A 17,841-nucleotide genomic window follows, 5' to 3' on the forward strand; every position below is an offset into this window, starting at 1 on the left:
AAACAAACATACCAGCAGAGCCAAAGAATTTGTATGTGTCTGGATATTATGTCTGGCTTCCATAGGTATTTTCTTAAAGTTCTTCAGCTTCACTGGAGGAGTACTCTTTACTACACTAACAAAAGGCACCATCCAGTCTACACATTCTGAGATGTTCTCCCACTCCAAACCTAAATTTTAAAAGTTGGGAAAATGTTAAGGTTATATCAGAAACTAATATTCCTAATGTACTTTTTGATGTTCTCAACTTTCAAGTTATTTAAAAATTCATTTTCAAAGTAAACAACCCCCAATTATCTAAACATTATTACTCTCAAACTGTGTTTATAACAGGACCATCTAAAAGGTTAAAAAAAAAAAAAAAAAGCTTCATAGTTTATTTGCAGCTCATCTTGTAGCCCAGGGTGGACTCAAATTTGTGGCAATCAATTCAAGTGTTGGGATTATAGGCATGTGCTTCAGAGCTTTATGTATGTGTGTGCATGCACACACACCCTAGCCCAGGGTGGACTCAGATTTGTGGCAGTCATTTAAAATGTTGGGATTATAGGCATGTGCTTCAGGCTTTATGTACGTGTGTGCATGCATGCACACCCAGACATGTGCACAGGTGCTCAACAGAAGCCAGAGGAAGCGTTCTGCTGGCCTGGAGCTAGAGTTACAGGAGGTTGTGAGCTACCCGATGTAGGTGCTAGGAACTGAACTCTGGTTCTTTGCAAGAGCAGTAAGTACTCTTAAAGGCTGGTCTCTCCAGCCCCTCCCTCTTTAGAACTTCTTAACCAGTACCTTTTCATATGAAATTGAAATTGAATTGACTTAAAAAGTATGTTGCTTTGCTTCAAATGGGTTTAATTTCCATTTGGCCTTGTTTTTTGTTTGTGAAGATAAACTAAGGGTTGTAAAGTACTTTATAACAGAAAGGAAGAACCTGAAACTACTAAATTGTTAAATTCATGTTTGGTAAGCTGTTATAGTTCTGTTAAATTTTGTGAACAGGTAAGAAGAGAACAAAATCTTACCTGAGGCTTTCTTAACCACTTCAATGGAGGTAAAATGGCACAAGGCGGCAGCAGCCAGAATTCTGTACTGGAATTCTAACGAGTCAATGGCTAGAATACACAGATCTAAAAGCTAACGAGTAGAAAACAAAAGTGTAAGTAATTTAGGAGAAAACTGAATACTCTTCCATCTCACTGCTTTATAGACCATATACCCAGGACTATTAGAACTCTAAAGAGTCAGGGGCTAGAGAGATGGCTCAGCAGTTAAGAACACTGACTCTTCTTGCAGAAAACCCAGGTTCAAATCCCAGCACCCACATGGAAGCTAACAACTGTCCATAACTCCAGTTCAAGGAAATCTGAGGCCCTCTTCTGTCCTCCACAGGCACTGCACGACAAGGGTGCACTTACCTACATGCAGGCATAACACTCATACACATAAAATAAAAATAATAAAATATTTTTTAAAAACTCTTAAGGATTCGAAGATAAATAAGCTGCCACCCTGAAGGAAGTAGTCTTGGGATTGCAGGGAAGGGAGTAAGTAGACAAGGAAAGGATTGTAATAACAGTGTGATACGTATTGCAAGAGGGACACTTAATTCAGATTGCAAAAGCTAGTGAAGGCTTCTAATATTTTAAATTATTAAAAGACAAGGTTGGCAGGAAGACGGGAGGTAAAGAATGTTTGAAATAGAACATTACTTGGATTTCAGATAGTTCACACTATTAAAATGAGAAGTATTGGTATGGAAGTTTTCAGTTGTGGATTAGGGATGTTTAATCTATAACATATACTAGAAACTTTCTACGTCTTTGTTGGCTTACAGATTTAAACACATTTTAACTTAAATAGTTTAATACAATGAAATGCCACAAAATTGGAGATTTTCTTTACTTTTATACATGGTAGATACTGAAGCCTTAAGATGGTTCTTACAAGTAGTAGGCAAAGAATGAGCCCAGCAACCGCTATAGTTACTTTGATAGAATATTGCAATGTTGTCCTACCTAGAAAATTTGGAGTTTCAGTCTCAAAAACAACAAAAACAAAACCTTACAGTAGGGCCTGGGCATGGTGGCATGGACACCTTTAATCTTAGCACTAGAGGCAGGTGGATGTCTGTGAGATCAAGGCCATGCAAGGTCTATCTACACAGCCAGACCAGGCCAGCCTGGGTTATATAAATTAACCCTATCTTAACAAAATAAGGTTGCTTATTTGCTGTCAACTAAGAAAATACAACATACCATTTTGTTATCTAGTCTAAGACTATTATTAAACAAATATGTGTTAACAGTAATATTAACATATACTAAATAACAGTGTCAGTACCTGAGCTATTTGAATGAATGTTTCCTGAGAATACTGAGGTAGAAGAACTTTAGGAGCATCTTTAACAGCATCAACTTGAAGAAAAAGATTTAACCAGGAGATAACTGTTACAGGACAAAGTTCCCACTTTAAAGCCTGCCAATGAAAATGCCTGTTAATGACTAGTGACTATACATATAGATTAGATCACATTATGCAGTAGAGTTTAGAAGTTAAATAACTTTCCCTACCAACCATTAACCAATGCCAATATTTTGCTGCATTAACTTTTTAAATTACATATTAAGACTAAAGCCTCAATTTTAGCCCTTAATTTTTTTTTTTTTTTTAAGCCAGGCATGATGGCACACATCCTTAATCTCAGCAATCTGGAGGCAGAAGCAGGTTGATCTTTGAGATCAAGGCCAGTTGGGGAGACCCGTCTCAAAAAATATGTACTTAAACTATATTCGGGGCTGGAGAGATGGCTCAGAGGTTAAGAGCACTGACTGCTCTTGCAGAGGACCTGGGTTCGATTCCCAGCACCCACATGGTGGCTAACAACCATCCGTAACTCCAGTTCCAGGGGAATCTGATGCCTTCTTCTGACCTCTGCAGGCATTGCACGGCATGGGTGCCCTTACACACATGCAGGTAATACACTCATACATATAAAATAAAAATAATAAAATATTTTAAAACTATTCAATTTGGGAGTGGGCACATGTCATGGCTTCTGTGTGAAAGTCAGAAAATAACTGTATACCATATGGGTCACTAGGATCAAACTCAGCATATCAGTAAGTGCCTTTAACCCACCATCTTACTGTCCCTAAATTTTGGCTATTTGTTATATTTGTGGTTCAATCAATTATTATATTATGAAGTTGCAACTGAAAATTAAGGCATAATTACCTTTAATATATTGAGTTCCATCTTTAAGATATCTACTTCACTGCAAGCACCATCAGTGACATAAGCAAACTCTTGGAGTTTTGGAGCATAGATTTCCTTAAATTTAGAATTTTATTAAGCACAACTTTATTAAGCACAAAAAGAATTATATGCAACTATATACCACATGTAGGCTTCAGTTTTAAGGATAACTTCACAAAATGATTATAAATCAAAACAATCATATTTGTTATTTTTCGTATTTACTGTATTGATTGTCAAGGCTTAATTTTCTAGAGTTGACTGAATTTTAGCTAATAGAGTATTTTAATCTGTTATTAAGAAACAACACAAACCTTGAACTTTTTAATACTGCTTAGTCTGGTGGTCAGACCAAAACAAGACATTCGGCAAACAAGGTCTTGGGATGTGTGTGTGGCTCATTTGGGCAGGGCACTTGCCTAACATGTATGAAGTCCAGCACTGCATAAAGCTGGGGCTGGTGGCATACTCTCCTTTAATCCCATCACTTGGGAGGTAGAGGCAGGAGGATCCAGAGTTCAAGGCCAGCTTGGGCTACTACAAGTATCTCAAAACAAGAACAAAAATAAGTCTAGAAATTAGAAACATTACCTTAGTATAAAGGTATGGTTAACCAAGAAATACTGGGCTATGCTTGCCTTTGGTAGCTAGCACCTATACTTTGGGGGTTGTGGGGACCACACACAGACCAAAAGCAAACAAAACAAAAAACAAATCAACCAACCCTGGGCTGGAGATAGAGCATGCTTAGGATGGGTACAGCCCTGGGCTCAACCCGCAGCACAGGAGAAAAAAACAAAAATGTGTTTTAGCTGATGGCAAGTTTGTCTCAATAGTCCAGATAATTAGAAGTAATCAAAAGGTTAGAAGAAAAACCTGCCACATATGGCAGCAGTCTAAAGAGGAAGATTTCATTTGGACAGATTGACTACAAACCTATGTGCCATATTTTGCAGAATTGGGGAGATAATTTATAAAGCCTAGGAGACACATTTGAAAGAAAAGCATACTTCAGGATATTAACATGCTTATAATTCCTCTACCACCCTCAGAATGATACCACCTATGTTGTTGAAGAATAATAGATGGTTGTTAGGTAGGAAAAGTCTGAGGCAGTAAGAGTTGCCTTCTATTGATTGTAACACCAACATTAGGCTAGAGAAACCATTATTCCTACCCAGCATTTCATTGAAGACTGTTCTTTTGAGCATGTAAGGACAACACTGATAGATCTGGTTGGTGAAATGAATCGTACTAATCCCAGAATCTAAGCTAGACTTACATTAGGCAAAGATAGCTATAATTTTTTTTTCTTCCATCACTATAACAAAACCATTCCTCTTTCCTAAAGATTTAATATAAAAATCATAGTATCTCGGGATTGTTTGTTTAAAACAAGTTTATAATATATCTGGATGAAATTTAAGAACTTACCTCAAGTTTGGAAGCAATGAACAATGAGGTAATCCCAATGAGTTGAAGCATGTTTTTATTTATATCCTTTTGTGTCAAGATAGATCTATCAAAAAAGTCTTGTGCAAGGTAAAATGTTTCCCTGTGAAGTGTGTATACTTCACATACCTAAGAAGAACCAAATATTTAAATATTATCCCCAGAATTTCTTCAGAACCAGATTATAAAATACTTTTAGACCCAACTTTGCTTTTTAAGATACCAATACTAAGATGTGAGAGGGAGGAAAAAAATAACAGGTACTAATAGGATAAGCCTATTATTATCCTCATTTATTCTAATAGCTTTACTTTTTTTTTTTCCATGTTTTTCATCTGTTACTTTTTTCCTATTTTACTGCAGGCTAATAAATCTATCTCATCCCATGTTTTAGTTCAGTGGGAATTACCTTCATGTTTCATTACCATTAATACTGTAATTTCCATACTAAAGGGCAAGTTTTTAATTTTCAGAGTAGCTTCATGAAACAGGTGCCATTGTCCACTTTTAGATATGAGGAAACAGGGATAGTAATAGATGAGTTCAAATAAAAACTGTTAAATAACTTCTATTCACAGTTTGTTACATTATTTTAAAATCAGAAATAGAAGGGTCTAGAAAATGGCAGTGGTAAAGAGTGTGTACAGCTCTTCCATAGGACCTGAGTTCAGCTCCCAGCACAGGAAGTCTGGGTAGGTCATAATTGCCTGTAACTCCAGCTCCAGGGGGTCCAATGCCCTTTCTGGCCTTTGAGATCACCTGCACTCACAGGCACATATACACATAATTAAATCTAAAGAGAAAAACAGGCATAGTGGTACACACCTTTAATCCCACCAGCACTCAGTAGGCAGAGGCAGGTGGATCTTTCTGAAATTGAGGCCAACCTGGTCTTTATACCAAATTCCAGGCCAGCTGTAGCTACAGGGGAACCCTATTTAAAAAAAAAAAAAGAGGGGCTGGAGGAGATGGCTTAGCGGTTAAGAGCACTGACTGCTCTTGCAGAGAACCCAGGTTCAATTCCCAGCACCCACATGGCAGCTACAAATTGTCCATAACTCCAGTTGCAGGGGAATCTGAAGCCCTCTTCTGACCTCTGCAGCATTGCATGACACGGGTGCACTCACATATATGCACGCAATACACTCATACACATAAAATAAAAGGAAAAAAGAGAAAAATCAGGAATAAATGTTGCATTTCAGGAAGACATTTTTTCCATCTGTTGACATTCTAGGATTCCCCCCCGCCCCTTTTAACTACTAAGGTAATAAAGTATTTTCAAACACTGAACTATCTTTTCACTTAGACTAAAAAAACATTTGATTTATTATATTTTGTGTGAATTTGCATATATAATCATAAATAGGGAAAAAAGGAACATGGTATAACAATCATTGGATAAAAATCAGTGTATCATACAAAGAGAAAATTTTAATCAGCATATTTATGCCTATATTGATTCCATTATCACTAGATATTCAGAAATAGACCCTATGTTGTCTTCAGACCCCCCCAAATGAAAAGGCAGAAAAACCCCAACAACCCTCTTATTTCTGTGCAGAACCATTTTGTAGCCTTGAAAACATTTCTGATAGCTTCTGAGCTCTACCATGGGCTAACCTACCCAGAACCTCGCAGCCTTTTCCCTTAGAATGAGTCTTATTCCCCTCTCCTCGTACTCCTCCCCCCATGTTGGGGGTTGAACCTAAGCCTCAGATGTGTCAGGCAGGCATTTCACCACTAAGCTACATACTCCTTACCCACCTGTCCTTTATTTTGAGACATTTTTTTTGTAAGCTGCCTTTGCTTGCATCAGATTTTTAAATCTTCCTGCCTCAGTACATCATCTCTATCAGACTAAAAAGCAAATATCCAAGGGTTGAAGAAAATCAGTTTATCATCATTGTTTCCTCAGCAATAATTTTAAAATTATCCAGAGACAGGGAATGGACCTCAGTGAATAATGTTTGCACAGGTCTATAGGAACTTTAGGACTACTGATACTCCTAAATTGTTAATACAATAATTTAATCATAATAATTTTGTTGTTTTTGAGACAGGGTCTTCCTGTAGCCCCAGCTGGCCTGGAACTTGTTATAGACTAGACTAACTTAGAGCTCAGAGCTCTGCCTGCCTCTGTCTCTTGAGTATTAAAAGTATGTACCACCATGCCCAGCAATGATAGTTTTTTGAGACAAGGTTTCACTATGTAACCCTTCTGACCTGGAGCATCCAGGCTGGCCTTAAATTCCTGATTCTTCTTGCCTCAGCCACACTGGGATTATGAATATACCACAATACTCAGAAGTATAATTTTTTTTTTTTTTTTAAGGAATAGGAGTACATTTTAAAAGAAACTAAATGAAACTTAGGAGGGCTTAGGGCCTCCAGGTATCCAAAGCCTTCTCATTTAGGGCATGGACTCAAGATTCCTATTTTGGCTTTGATAATGCAGAAAAAGACTTCTGAGGGCCCTGAAACCTAGGCTGGTTCTTTGTATGCCAGCATTCAAAACACAGTCAACTAAATATGTTATTTTTAATTACCCGCATCTAGAACACTGTACCTAGCACATACCAGGAATTCTGAATTAGAGGTTTGGGGTATATGGAAGAGGCTGTGTCCTTAGGATTGTACTCTTTGTTTTGATGCTGGGCATTAACCTAGGGCCTCATTTAATGCTTGCAGGGCACACACACTAACTAAACTCCAACCCTTGAGTTTACTCTTATAAGTAGATAACTGGTCTGGGGGGTATAGCTCAGTGCTTGCCTAACATACACAAGGTCTTGGGTTCAATCCCCAGTATTACAAGAGGAAATAACAAAGATAAGTCATATTCTCCTTTAGGTGCCACAGATTATAATATGTGCCCCTGAAAAAATAGCTTGCTGGTAATGGACAGTATACTTTGAAGTCACATAGAAATATATATTTTTTCCATCAGAGACAAAGAAAACCTATATTTTTAGAACATACCTCTAAAAGCCAGTCTAAAAGTATTGACCTCATCTGTGGTTCCAAGTCAGAATGCAGAACTTCAAAATGCTTGTCATGCACATATCTGCTTTCTTTTTTTAACATGTTAAGCCAAACCTCCTTTGAACATCCCCAGCTATATAAGGGGGGGGGGGAAGCACATAATTTACATTGTGTGATGTGTACAAGCTCTGATTACACAGCATAAATCCAACTTTTAGGTATTCAAACCAACTTGCAATTAGAACTTGAAAGAAGTAGCTCTTAGTTAATCAGATTTCCAGTTTATTTAGAAACTACTTTTTTCATGAGACAGTAGAAGCTTGCAACTTCACTGACCTCTGGAGTATGACTATCAAAATTGGTAAGTTGTAGGGGTGCTTTTTCATCCTACTTATAATTTATAAAAGTCACAGATTAAGATAACAGTGTTTTCTCAAAAGCAACAGCTAGAAACTTAAAATATTTAAGGCACAGCATAGGATCACAATGATGACAACTCTCACCACCTAGAAACAGATCATAAATAGTAGAATGACCTACAGTGAGGTTAAGGGACTACAAAGTATGGGGCTCAAGGCTGATGAATTTTATTATTTGATTCCATTAATTTGCTTATCAATTCAACTGTAAATCACTACACAAATGTTTTGTATAAGCTGTATCTCTTAGTCATATCATAAACTAGAAATATAGGTAGACTTTACTAAGCTTGATAAGGAATAGGGCTGATAATGAAAAATGCTGTCTAGATTAAAATGTTCCATTTTAACTTAAATTATTTAAAATACATTAAAAAGGTAATTCAGTTCTGCTAGATCTGGTAGTGTTCAGCAAACAAGGGAAAATAACAGAGTTAAGATTGTAAATAAGGCAAGAGAGAATATATGGCACTGTTTTGAGTCTACAATCTTAACTTTTGGTGCAGACTTACCAAAATTTTTCTTACCTTAAATCTGGCAGAGGTGAAGGATTAATAAAAAGATTTTTGAATCTGTAATTTGTAAATCTGGAGAAGTCACTTGTTTCTATTTCTTTGTGAGGTGTTTCAATGATAATGCAAGGACTGATTCCCCCAGACAATACAGGTGGCCAACAATTCTGTCATTTAAAGAAAGAAAAAAAACTTAGTTATGTAACAAGACATCTTGGCTTTTGTTCTGCATCTTGAAATGAAAGCTAGTATCTAACAGCTAATTTCAGATTCATATTTTTAAAGCCACATAATTCATATCAATCTTTATAAACTATCATTTTAAAAGAATGCAATTCTCTGATTCTAGAAATATTAGCAGGAATAAGGTATTTATTTTAAAAATAAGAACTCTCCTAATAGTGTTTAAAGGCAAAATCTTTAAAAATTGAATCAAGTGCAATCACTTAGAGGACCTTTTCTTCAATAACATTGGTTTTGAAGGGCATCGCTGTTTCTAAGTGCTTTTTGAATAACACATAGGAAGAAGAGGTAGTGAAGGGCTGGGTGCTAGGCTGTCAGTGATTTCACGTCCTTTTCATGCCAAAGAATCAGCTATTAGGACCCTCTACTATAGTCTCAGAGTGAACAAAGAACAGTATATTGGGCAGATTAGGCGGGCCCTGGTGCACCAGCCAATTCCAAGAGGGAGGGATTTACAAAAAGGAACCAGCTGCTTCAAGGCAAACTACACTGCAGCTGTACTAGGATCCAGGCATATATGAACCTCCTTCCTGTTGACCTCTGTGGGGCCTGAAGAGTGTCAGAGGAATCTACACTGCAAAGCAGTCACACAATTTCTACTTTACTTTCCTCCAAACCCACCCAAACCCGTTCTGCATTACCCTAATCTCAAACTGATGTTTCTTGGTGACCTCCTCTTGTCTTTTTTTAACATCCTGGAAAATAGAAAAGACCATTTTGTAAGCTAAGGTCCCAGCAAGGAATTTCCTCCCCCTCCCCCTTTCTCCTTAAATCACCTGTGCTGTTTTTCTCTTCTTGGTCTGAATTATCTGAGCTTCTTGGGGGGAATCTGGCTGGTTGGACTGGGCATGCTGCTGCTTAGCTTGTAAACGGCTACTGTGGTGAATTTTTTAAAAGGAAGTTTAATTAGTAAGTCATGCATTTCAAAGGCAGCAGCTCATTTTGAAACATATCTCCAAGAGTGTTACCTGCGTCTTGACATTTCTCTTGTTTCAGGCCTAAAAAACTCCTAAATGGGAGAGAAGATAAACCAGAATCAAGAACATTGTCATTCATATTCTCCAAGTGCTAATTAAAGCGAATTCAGAAGTTACAGCTAATGTTACCCAAAGGTGGCTTGAGCCTATTAAAAAATATATACCACAATATCTTCTGCACATTAGTTACCTCATGCTAATTAATTTTGCATACATAGCCTGCATTTCCTCAAAGCACTTGGCAAACATGTGCCTAAAAAAAATTGCAAAGCACCCCTCAGATGAGGTTTTCTGGGTCATCCACTTTCTGCCCTGCACGCCCAGGGTGGGGATGGCGCGCCCAAGATCGGCCCGCCGCTGCCGCTGCCGAGAGCTGGCTGTGGAGGCCAAACGCTGAGAAGCGGGTTCCGCGCCAATTTGGAGAGCGGCAGTGGCGGGGAAAGGGGGGGCGGAGGGAATAGGCCGGTGTCACGTCCTCCAGGCGCCTTTCCCTCCTTCCCGGCCCCACCCGGCGGTGGGCAGTGTCGCTTGGAGGGGCCACGGGACCCTAACTCCAGGACAGGGAAGAAAAAGGGAGTTAAGGGAGGAAACTGGGCACGTCATGAACTTTTTCCCCCGGTGAAGGGATCCGCACCTTCGGGAGATCTCCAGATGAGGGCGGTCAGCCCCTAGAATGAGGGGCTCTTCCGTGGCCTCACTTAGGGGGTACCTACCTCCACCATCCCCCATCCCCCACCGCTCTTTGGTCCTACGGGAATCTTGACAGGGACCGACCTCGAAAACCCATTAATCCGAGTCATCCAGTTCGCCCTCCCATTTTTCCTCTCCCAAGGCTCCCACCAGGCGAGGCTTGCTTCCCTCCCGCATCCCCCACCCCCCACCCCTGCCCAATATCTCACCGCCAGACCCTCTACAGCTCGTCTCAGCTGGCGCCGGCGCCAACTCAATATATAAGCCTGCCCAGGACCGCCCCACACGCATGCGCCGCAGACTGACACCTCCGACTGCGCGCTCCCTTTCCCCGCCCGCGCCCGCCCCGCCCGCCAGCGCACGCCGCGCCCTGCCCTCAGCATGCGCCGGCGCCCAGAGGTTCTACAGCCGCCAGCCAGCCCCGGCCGCTCTTCCCGGTCCGGCGCCCCGCTACACCTGCCTGCGAGCCGCCGCTGCAACAACCTCCCAGAGCGTCCTCCGTGTCCGCTGCCCTCAGCTAGGTTCCAGCATCTCCCGCCAGTCGGCTCCTGTCCCTCCCACTGTAGTGCTCGGATCGCGGGGCAGCACTTCAGCCCTGGCGCTCCGGGGGAGGCGGAGCGATTGGGTTTAGATCAGTCAGGAAGTGGCGACCCCGTGGGGCGCCCGGTGGTCCCGCCAAGGCCCCCGGTCACCTGGGTCTTCCTTGAGACGCTGCGAGCGGGAAGGTCCGCCCCTCCGGGAGGAGCAAAGCTGTGGCTGAGGAGCCAATGGCAGGCGAGGACAGCTGCACAACGTGCAGCGGCCGCAGAATGTAAACACGCCGGAGCGCGCGGCCGGCCACGTGCGCCGCTGCTAGCCACTCGAGAGCCGCCACAGCCGCTTGGCCATCCCCGGGGCGGTCACGAATGGGGAGGCGCTTCAGCCCCCGCCGAGGTACGTGTACACCTGTCCTCGAGCCCGGTCCCGATGACCCGGTCATCGCGTCCGAGGACCGGTTACTTCGGCCCGCCACCAGCCCCTGCCCTTTCCCTGAGATGTCCATCTCGCCGTCTCCGCGCGGGAAACGCTTGCGCCCTCCCTTCCTTTCCCTTTCCCAGGCTCCAGTGGGCGTTAAACCACTTCACTGGAGTGAATTGGGGCACACCCGTCTGCACAGTCGCGGAGGCCCCCTAGAGACCGGGCCGGGAAGGCATGACTGCGGCCACCACGTGCAGGCCCCGGACCCGCGCGCCCCGCCCCGCCTCGCCGCCAGCGCGCCCTGCGGAGCCCGCGCGAACCGTCTGCGCGGGAGAGCTGCCGCTGGCGAGCGCGCTGGGAGGGAGGTGGGCCGAGCGCCTAGATCCGGGTATCCTGGTCCGGCGTTTGGGCTACCTCTCCACGCCCCTGCACATCTCCAGGCTGGATGTGTGGGTCACACACGCAAACAGTCCTGTGGTGGGTCCGCGCTCCGGGAACAAAGACCCCGGGAACCCAGGAGGCAGGCCGAAGGGTTTCTGAGTGCACGGCCGGAATAGGCCGGAATGAGCGGGGCGAGAGCACGGAGGACTAGGGTGGTTCTGCTGACGTTCCCGAGATGCACCTGGAGGCGCCGCCGTAGCCTATTGTGCAGCGCTGCTCCCGAGCGCCCCAGAGTCTAGGAAGAACCTGTGGTGTTCCCCAGGGGACGCAGGGCAGTCGCTTTGCACCGAGAAAAGAATTCTTTTCCAGAGATGCCTGAGAGAACTTGTCCAGGGTGATACTTATAGGAGGCCCGTGCCTCCTGCGTCCTGGGAAGCTTCATACTCAGTAATGCTTATCATGGCTCTAGACAAGGCGGGAGTTGCCTCGCTTTTGCAGTCATGTCATCAAAAATAGCTCCAACCTATGATGACAAGAAAGCAGACGCGGGTATGCGTGCGTCTTTCAGTAAATGTGTGTTGAATGAGTATATGCGAAGCTGATGGCCCACTGCCTCAGCTACATAGCCGGTTTAAGACCAACTTGGGCTACAGGAGTCATTGTCCCTAGAAAGAAGACACAAAACAGGTGGTCTCTGTGGGCGAACTTGATAAACATACAATGAAAACAGCTGGGCACGGTAGCGCACACCTTTAATCCCAGCACTCAGTGCCAGAGACAGGCAGATCTCTGTTAGTCGGAGGCCAGCCCAGTTTACATAGTGTGTTTCAGGCCAGCCAGGGCTACATAATGAGACCGTCTCAAATAAATATACACTGAAAACGAGGGATGTTAACATTTATGGAATTGGTCTTTGAGTATGGTATGCCCAGCTCTATCAGTTGATTGTAAACAAGTCGCTCTTACTAGAAATGTGCTTTGGTCATACCCTTGACTATTATGGAACAGTGTGGCTGCAGTAAATGAGAAATTACAGCAATCTCAAGACAGTTTTGTGTGGAAAGGAACTGGGTGAATGCTACCATATGAGTAGACAAGTGGCTCTGTAAAACCATGACCTTTCATCTTAAGACAAACTGTACTGCTGAGAGTTACAGGTCCCTATGAGCATGGGTTTTTCTCTAGAAAAGAATTGTTTTCCATCTCAAGTGTTGTTTTCCAGATGAAATTTGAAGAACCACATGTTTCTGCTTGGGTATATGAATCAAAATCAGCCTACAGCAGAGATACCTACACACATTTATTATGGCACTAATATTCACAATATCCAAGTTATAGAATCAGCTTAGGTGCCTGGCAATGAAAACCTAAATACACGATCAAGTATTATTCAGTCATAGAAAAGAAAAATTAGCTGGACATGGTGGTGCATGCCTTTAATCTCAGTATCTAGGAGGCAGAGGCAGAGGTGGGGGCGGGGAAAGAAGGGGAAGGGAGGGAGGAAAGGAATATCTTTGTGAGATGAGGCCAGCCTGGTCTACAGTAGTGAGTTGCAGGCCAGCTGAGGCTACAGAGAGACCCTGTCTCAAAAAGACCAAAAATATATATATTCTTTCATTTGCAGGAAAATGAAAGGAGCTGGAACTTACTACTTGATATAAGGCAGATTCAGGAAGATATATGGCCTGTTTTCTCTCATAGGCCAAATCTAGATGAAAATTGCAAGACCTAAGGCTGGGATAGATACAGTGAGCGCGCTTACTTAGCATAGGTTTGATCCTCAACACTGCAAGGGAAAAAAAAGCAGCATGAAAATAGAAAGGGGACTGTTTGGAAAGAGGAAGCAAACAAGAGAGGAGAATAGGGGACGAATATGGTCAGAGTTAAGTATATTTAAAAAAAAATTATTTATTTAGTCTTTTTGAGACAGGGTCTCTCTGTAGCCCCAGCTGGCCTGTAACTCACTATGTTGACCAGGCTCGCCTCGAACTCACAGAGATCTGCCTGCCTCTGTCTCCTAAGTGCTGGGATTAAAGGCATGTGCCACCATGCCCAGCTTTATTTTTATTTTTTATGTGTATGAGTATATTCCATGCGTATAAGTGCACCCATGTTGTACAGTGCCCTCAGAGGTCAGAAGAGGGCATCAGATCCCCTGGAACTGGAATTATAGATGGTTGTTGGCTGCCATGTGGGTGCTGGGAATCAAACCCGGCTCCTCTGCAAGAGCAGCCAGCGCTCTTAACCATTGATGCATCTCTCCAGCTCTGCATCATCTTAAATATGTCATCTTTCTTTCTTTTTTTTTTTTTGGTCTTTTTTGAGACAAGGTCTCCCTGTAGCTGCAGCTGGCCTGGAACTCAGTATGTAGGCCAGACTGGCCTTGAATTTACAGAGATCTACCTGCCTCTGCCTCTGGAGTACTGGAATGAAAAGCTTAGCCACCATGCTCCACCCATCTTCATGTTTTTATGTTCATTTTAGCTTCTTTTTTATGCAGTCATTCCAGTTTTACATTTTACCTACTTTGAAATGTTTAAAATTTCCTTTATATATTTAGAAACTTTGGCACTTCCTGAAGTATATTTATCTACTGTGCATGTGCTACAATAATATAGCAAATAAACTATTAACCTTTACAGTGCTTCCTTAGAGGTGGTCATTTTGATTGTTCCCATATTCATTTTCAGGGAGAAGAATACCTAAGCAGATTCTTGGAGGCACAGGTTTTTTTTATTTTATTTTATATATATATATATATATATATATTTATTTATTTATTTTATGTGTACGAGTGTAGTGCCTGCATGCATGTGAGTGCACCCGTATCGTGCAATGCCGTGGAGGTCAGAAGAGGGCTTCGGTTTCCCCTGGAACTGGAGTCAAGGACGGTTCGTAGTCGCCATGTGGGTGCTGGGAATCGAACCCAGGTCCTCTGCAAGAGCAGACAGTGCTCTTAACCACTGAGCCATCTCTCCAGCTCCAGTTTTTTTTTTTTAATTTATTGTTTTTTTTTATGTGTATGTGTGTACTGCCTGCATGTAGGTAAGCGCACCCGTGTCGTGCAGTACCCGCGGAGGTCAGAAGAGGCTGTCGGATCCCCTGGAACTGGAGTTAGGACAGTTGTTAGCTGCCATGTGGGTGCTGGAATTCGAACCTGGGTCTTCTGCAAGAACAACCAGTGTTCTTAACTGCAGAGCCATCTCTCCAGCCCCCAGGTTTTTTTTTTTTTAAAGTCAGAATCGGGGATTTGTACCTCTTGTTCCAGTCACTGAGTTGCTGAGACAGAATTGCTTGTTTCTAGGGATTCCAGGCTGATCTGGGCAGCATAGTAAAACCCTGTCTCTTCAAAATAAAGTCAAGACCCAGCCTACACATTTGTTTGTGTGTCTTTCTTTGCTGTGCCTCCTCCTCTGTGTAGGCCTCCCAGATGTTTATTATTATGCTCCATTGCTCTGCCCTCAAACAAGACAACAGCTATCTACTTAAAAATTGAACCATGAGTCTCCTGCATAAGCACTGTACTGCTGAGTTATATCCCTGGCCCCTTTTTTACTTTCTAGTTTTTGAGCTAGGGTATTGATAAGTTGCCCTGCTGGCCTTGAATGTGCAGTTCTCCTTCAGCTTCTTGAGTAGCTAGGATTACAGGCTAGGACCTTGGTAAATGCTAATTTGGTTAGGTGGTGGGTGGGAGAATTACCCTAGTAAATACTACATTTCTTTTTTGTTAGTAGATATTTCTTAAAAATTTACAGGCCAGGCATGGTGGCGCATGCCTTTAATCCCAGCACTTGGGAGGCAGAGGCAGGCAGATCTCTGTGAGTTCAAGGCCAGCCTGATCTACATAGTGAGTTCCAGGACAGCTGGGGCTACAGGGAGACCCTGTCTCAAAAAGACCAAAAAAAAAAAAAAAAAAAAAAAATTACAGAAAAAAATGAGCAGGTAGAACAGCTTTCATATACCCTGCCCACTTCAGTTTCCCCTGTTGTCACATGTTCACTGCCATGTGATACGTTTGCTGTTAATTAATTAGTGGTGTTCTTCACTAAAGTCCATACTTACTCAAATTGTTTGAGATATCTCTTGTATCTCAGGCTGACCTTGAACACAAATTCGCTATGTAGACGAGGATAACTGCAGGAGGCATGGGGGTTACCAAGAAGTGATCTCACGATGAGATGGCTTAGCAGGTAAAGGCACCTACTACCAAGTCTGAAAACCTGAGTGCAGTATCTGGGACCCACAGTGAAGGAGAGAACCAGTTTCCAGTTGTTTTCTGACAGGCACACACACACAGACACACAGACAAAGAATAAATAAAACAAGAAACAAAGACATTATCTCTGCACACAGAGCTTATATTCTGTGGGGTAGGGGACAGAATAAATGTGTGTCTATTGCTACACACTAAGGAAAAGATAACAGGAGATGTTATGGCAGAGGGAACTGGGGAGGAAGGGAGTGACCTAGGAAGGACTCACAAAGGCCATAACATTTAGTTCCTGAATTTATTACTGCAACAGACAGTAGGACATAGGAAAGTGAACAAAAATTCCTGACCCCTTGGAAGCACAATTCTAGTTAGGGAAGGATGAGTGCCAGAAAATAACAAGCATAAGTCTGTCAGTAATGACTAAGAAGTAAAATAACAAAGCAGGGTGAGGGGCATGCTGTATTGGACACTCACAGAAGGCCCTGGTTTGAGCAGTGAACTATAAATGGGATTAAATCATGCAGATGAAGAAGAATATTCCAGGCAAGGGAACAGCAAGCCCAGGGGACTTCTCATATTAAAGAACAAGGAAAGCTATATGATTGGGTGGAAGTGAGCAGAGGAAATGCAATGGGAGAGATTGGTAAGGACCTACATTGTATGAAGCATAGCCCCAAGCAGGAAGAGAACAGCATAGGATCCAGTTGAGAGACTGTGTGGTCCAGTGAGAGAAGGTGACTGGGAAAAGGGTGAAGTACGCAATCCAGTGTATATGTCAAAGGTAGAGCTGAAAGGCTGTGCTGATAGAAGTAAGCAACTGAGAGAGGTCTAAGGCCAGCAACAGGTGAGTAGAGTGTTCTAGGAGGAGCTGTAGGCACAATGAAATCAAGTTGGTTTTGGATAGCTTAAGTGTTTAAGTTTCATTTGTATTTTACAACAGAAAGGTTAGATGTTCAAAGTTGAAAGGATTTTATAATGAACAACTGTGTACCCGTCACCAAAATCCACCCTTTTGGTATGGTTACTTTATCACCCATTTTTCCATCTACTGTTCTGTCTTATTTTGGGGTGCATTTCCAGAAAAAAAAAAAGATAAGATGGTGATATCAATACACTTACCTCCATATATTTTATTTTTTTAAGTCTTTTTAAAAAAAATTTTATTATTTTTATTTTATGTGTATGTTCGTATTGCCTGCATGTAGGTAAGTGCACCCGTGTCATGCAATGCCCTTGGAGGTCAGAAGAGGCTGTCGGATCCCCTGGGACTGGAGTTACGGACAGTTGTTAGCTGCCTTGTAGGTGCTGGGATTCGAACCTGGGTCTTCTGCAAGAACAACCAGTGTTCTTAACCGCTGAGCCATCTCTCCAGCCCCACCTCCAGATATTTTACCATGTTTAAAAGCAGTTCACTAGGCTGGGCATGGTGGCACACGCCTTTAATCTCAGCATTCCGGAGGCAAAGTCAGGTGGATCTCTATGAGTTCAAGGCCAGCCTGGTCCACATAGAGTTCCAGGACAGCTGGGGCTACAGGGAGACCCTGTCTCAAAAAAACCAAAAAAAAAAAAAAAAGAAAGAAAAAGCAGTTCACTATTTGTTTAGCTTTCCTTTTGAGACAAAATTTACTTTAAATATAAAGTATAACATTTTTTTTCAGTGTTGCAAATTGTTTGGACATACTAGCTAAGTGTTCTACTAAGTTGTACCCTCAGCCTGAGAAGTACAAATTTTAATCATAAACTTTTTGGAGACAGGGTCT

At 42.5% G+C, this 17,841-nt stretch overlaps 1 protein-coding gene across 2 annotated transcripts in view; it reads right to left on the reverse strand.

Moving 5' to 3' along the window:
- Ccne2 (cyclin E2) overlaps positions 1-11,443 on the reverse strand; it is a 12,713-nt gene extending 1,270 nt beyond the window's left edge. Inside the window, exons 1-11 of one of the 2 annotated variants that reach the window (XM_029570796.1) lie at positions 10,991-11,443; positions 9,832-9,872; positions 9,640-9,739; positions 9,505-9,558; positions 8,636-8,787; positions 7,687-7,822; positions 4,687-4,833; positions 3,232-3,327; positions 2,338-2,472; positions 1,020-1,131; positions 13-170 (exon numbers count right to left, since the gene is read on the reverse strand). In XM_029570796.1, coding sequence (XP_029426656.1) covers positions 13-170; positions 1,020-1,131; positions 2,338-2,472; positions 3,232-3,327; positions 4,687-4,833; positions 7,687-7,822; positions 8,636-8,787; positions 9,505-9,558; positions 9,640-9,739; positions 9,832-9,845 — 1,104 coding nt within the window. In that variant the 5' untranslated portion in view covers positions 9,846-9,872; positions 10,991-11,443. Of the gene's footprint in view, positions 1-12; positions 171-1,019; positions 1,132-2,337; positions 2,473-3,231; positions 3,328-4,686; positions 4,834-7,686; positions 7,823-8,635; positions 8,788-9,504; positions 9,559-9,639; positions 9,740-9,831; positions 9,873-10,739; positions 10,812-10,990 lie in introns of those variants that run through there. The other variant, XM_008847843.3, reaches the window with a different exon arrangement.
- Between the last annotated feature and the right edge of the window lie 6,398 nt (positions 11,444-17,841).

The sequence above is a fragment of the Nannospalax galili genome, unplaced genomic scaffold (genome assembly GCF_000622305.1).
Source record: "Nannospalax galili isolate Female #2095 unplaced genomic scaffold, S.galili_v1.0 scaffold183, whole genome shotgun sequence".
NCBI lineage: Eukaryota > Metazoa > Chordata > Mammalia > Rodentia > Spalacidae > Nannospalax > Nannospalax galili.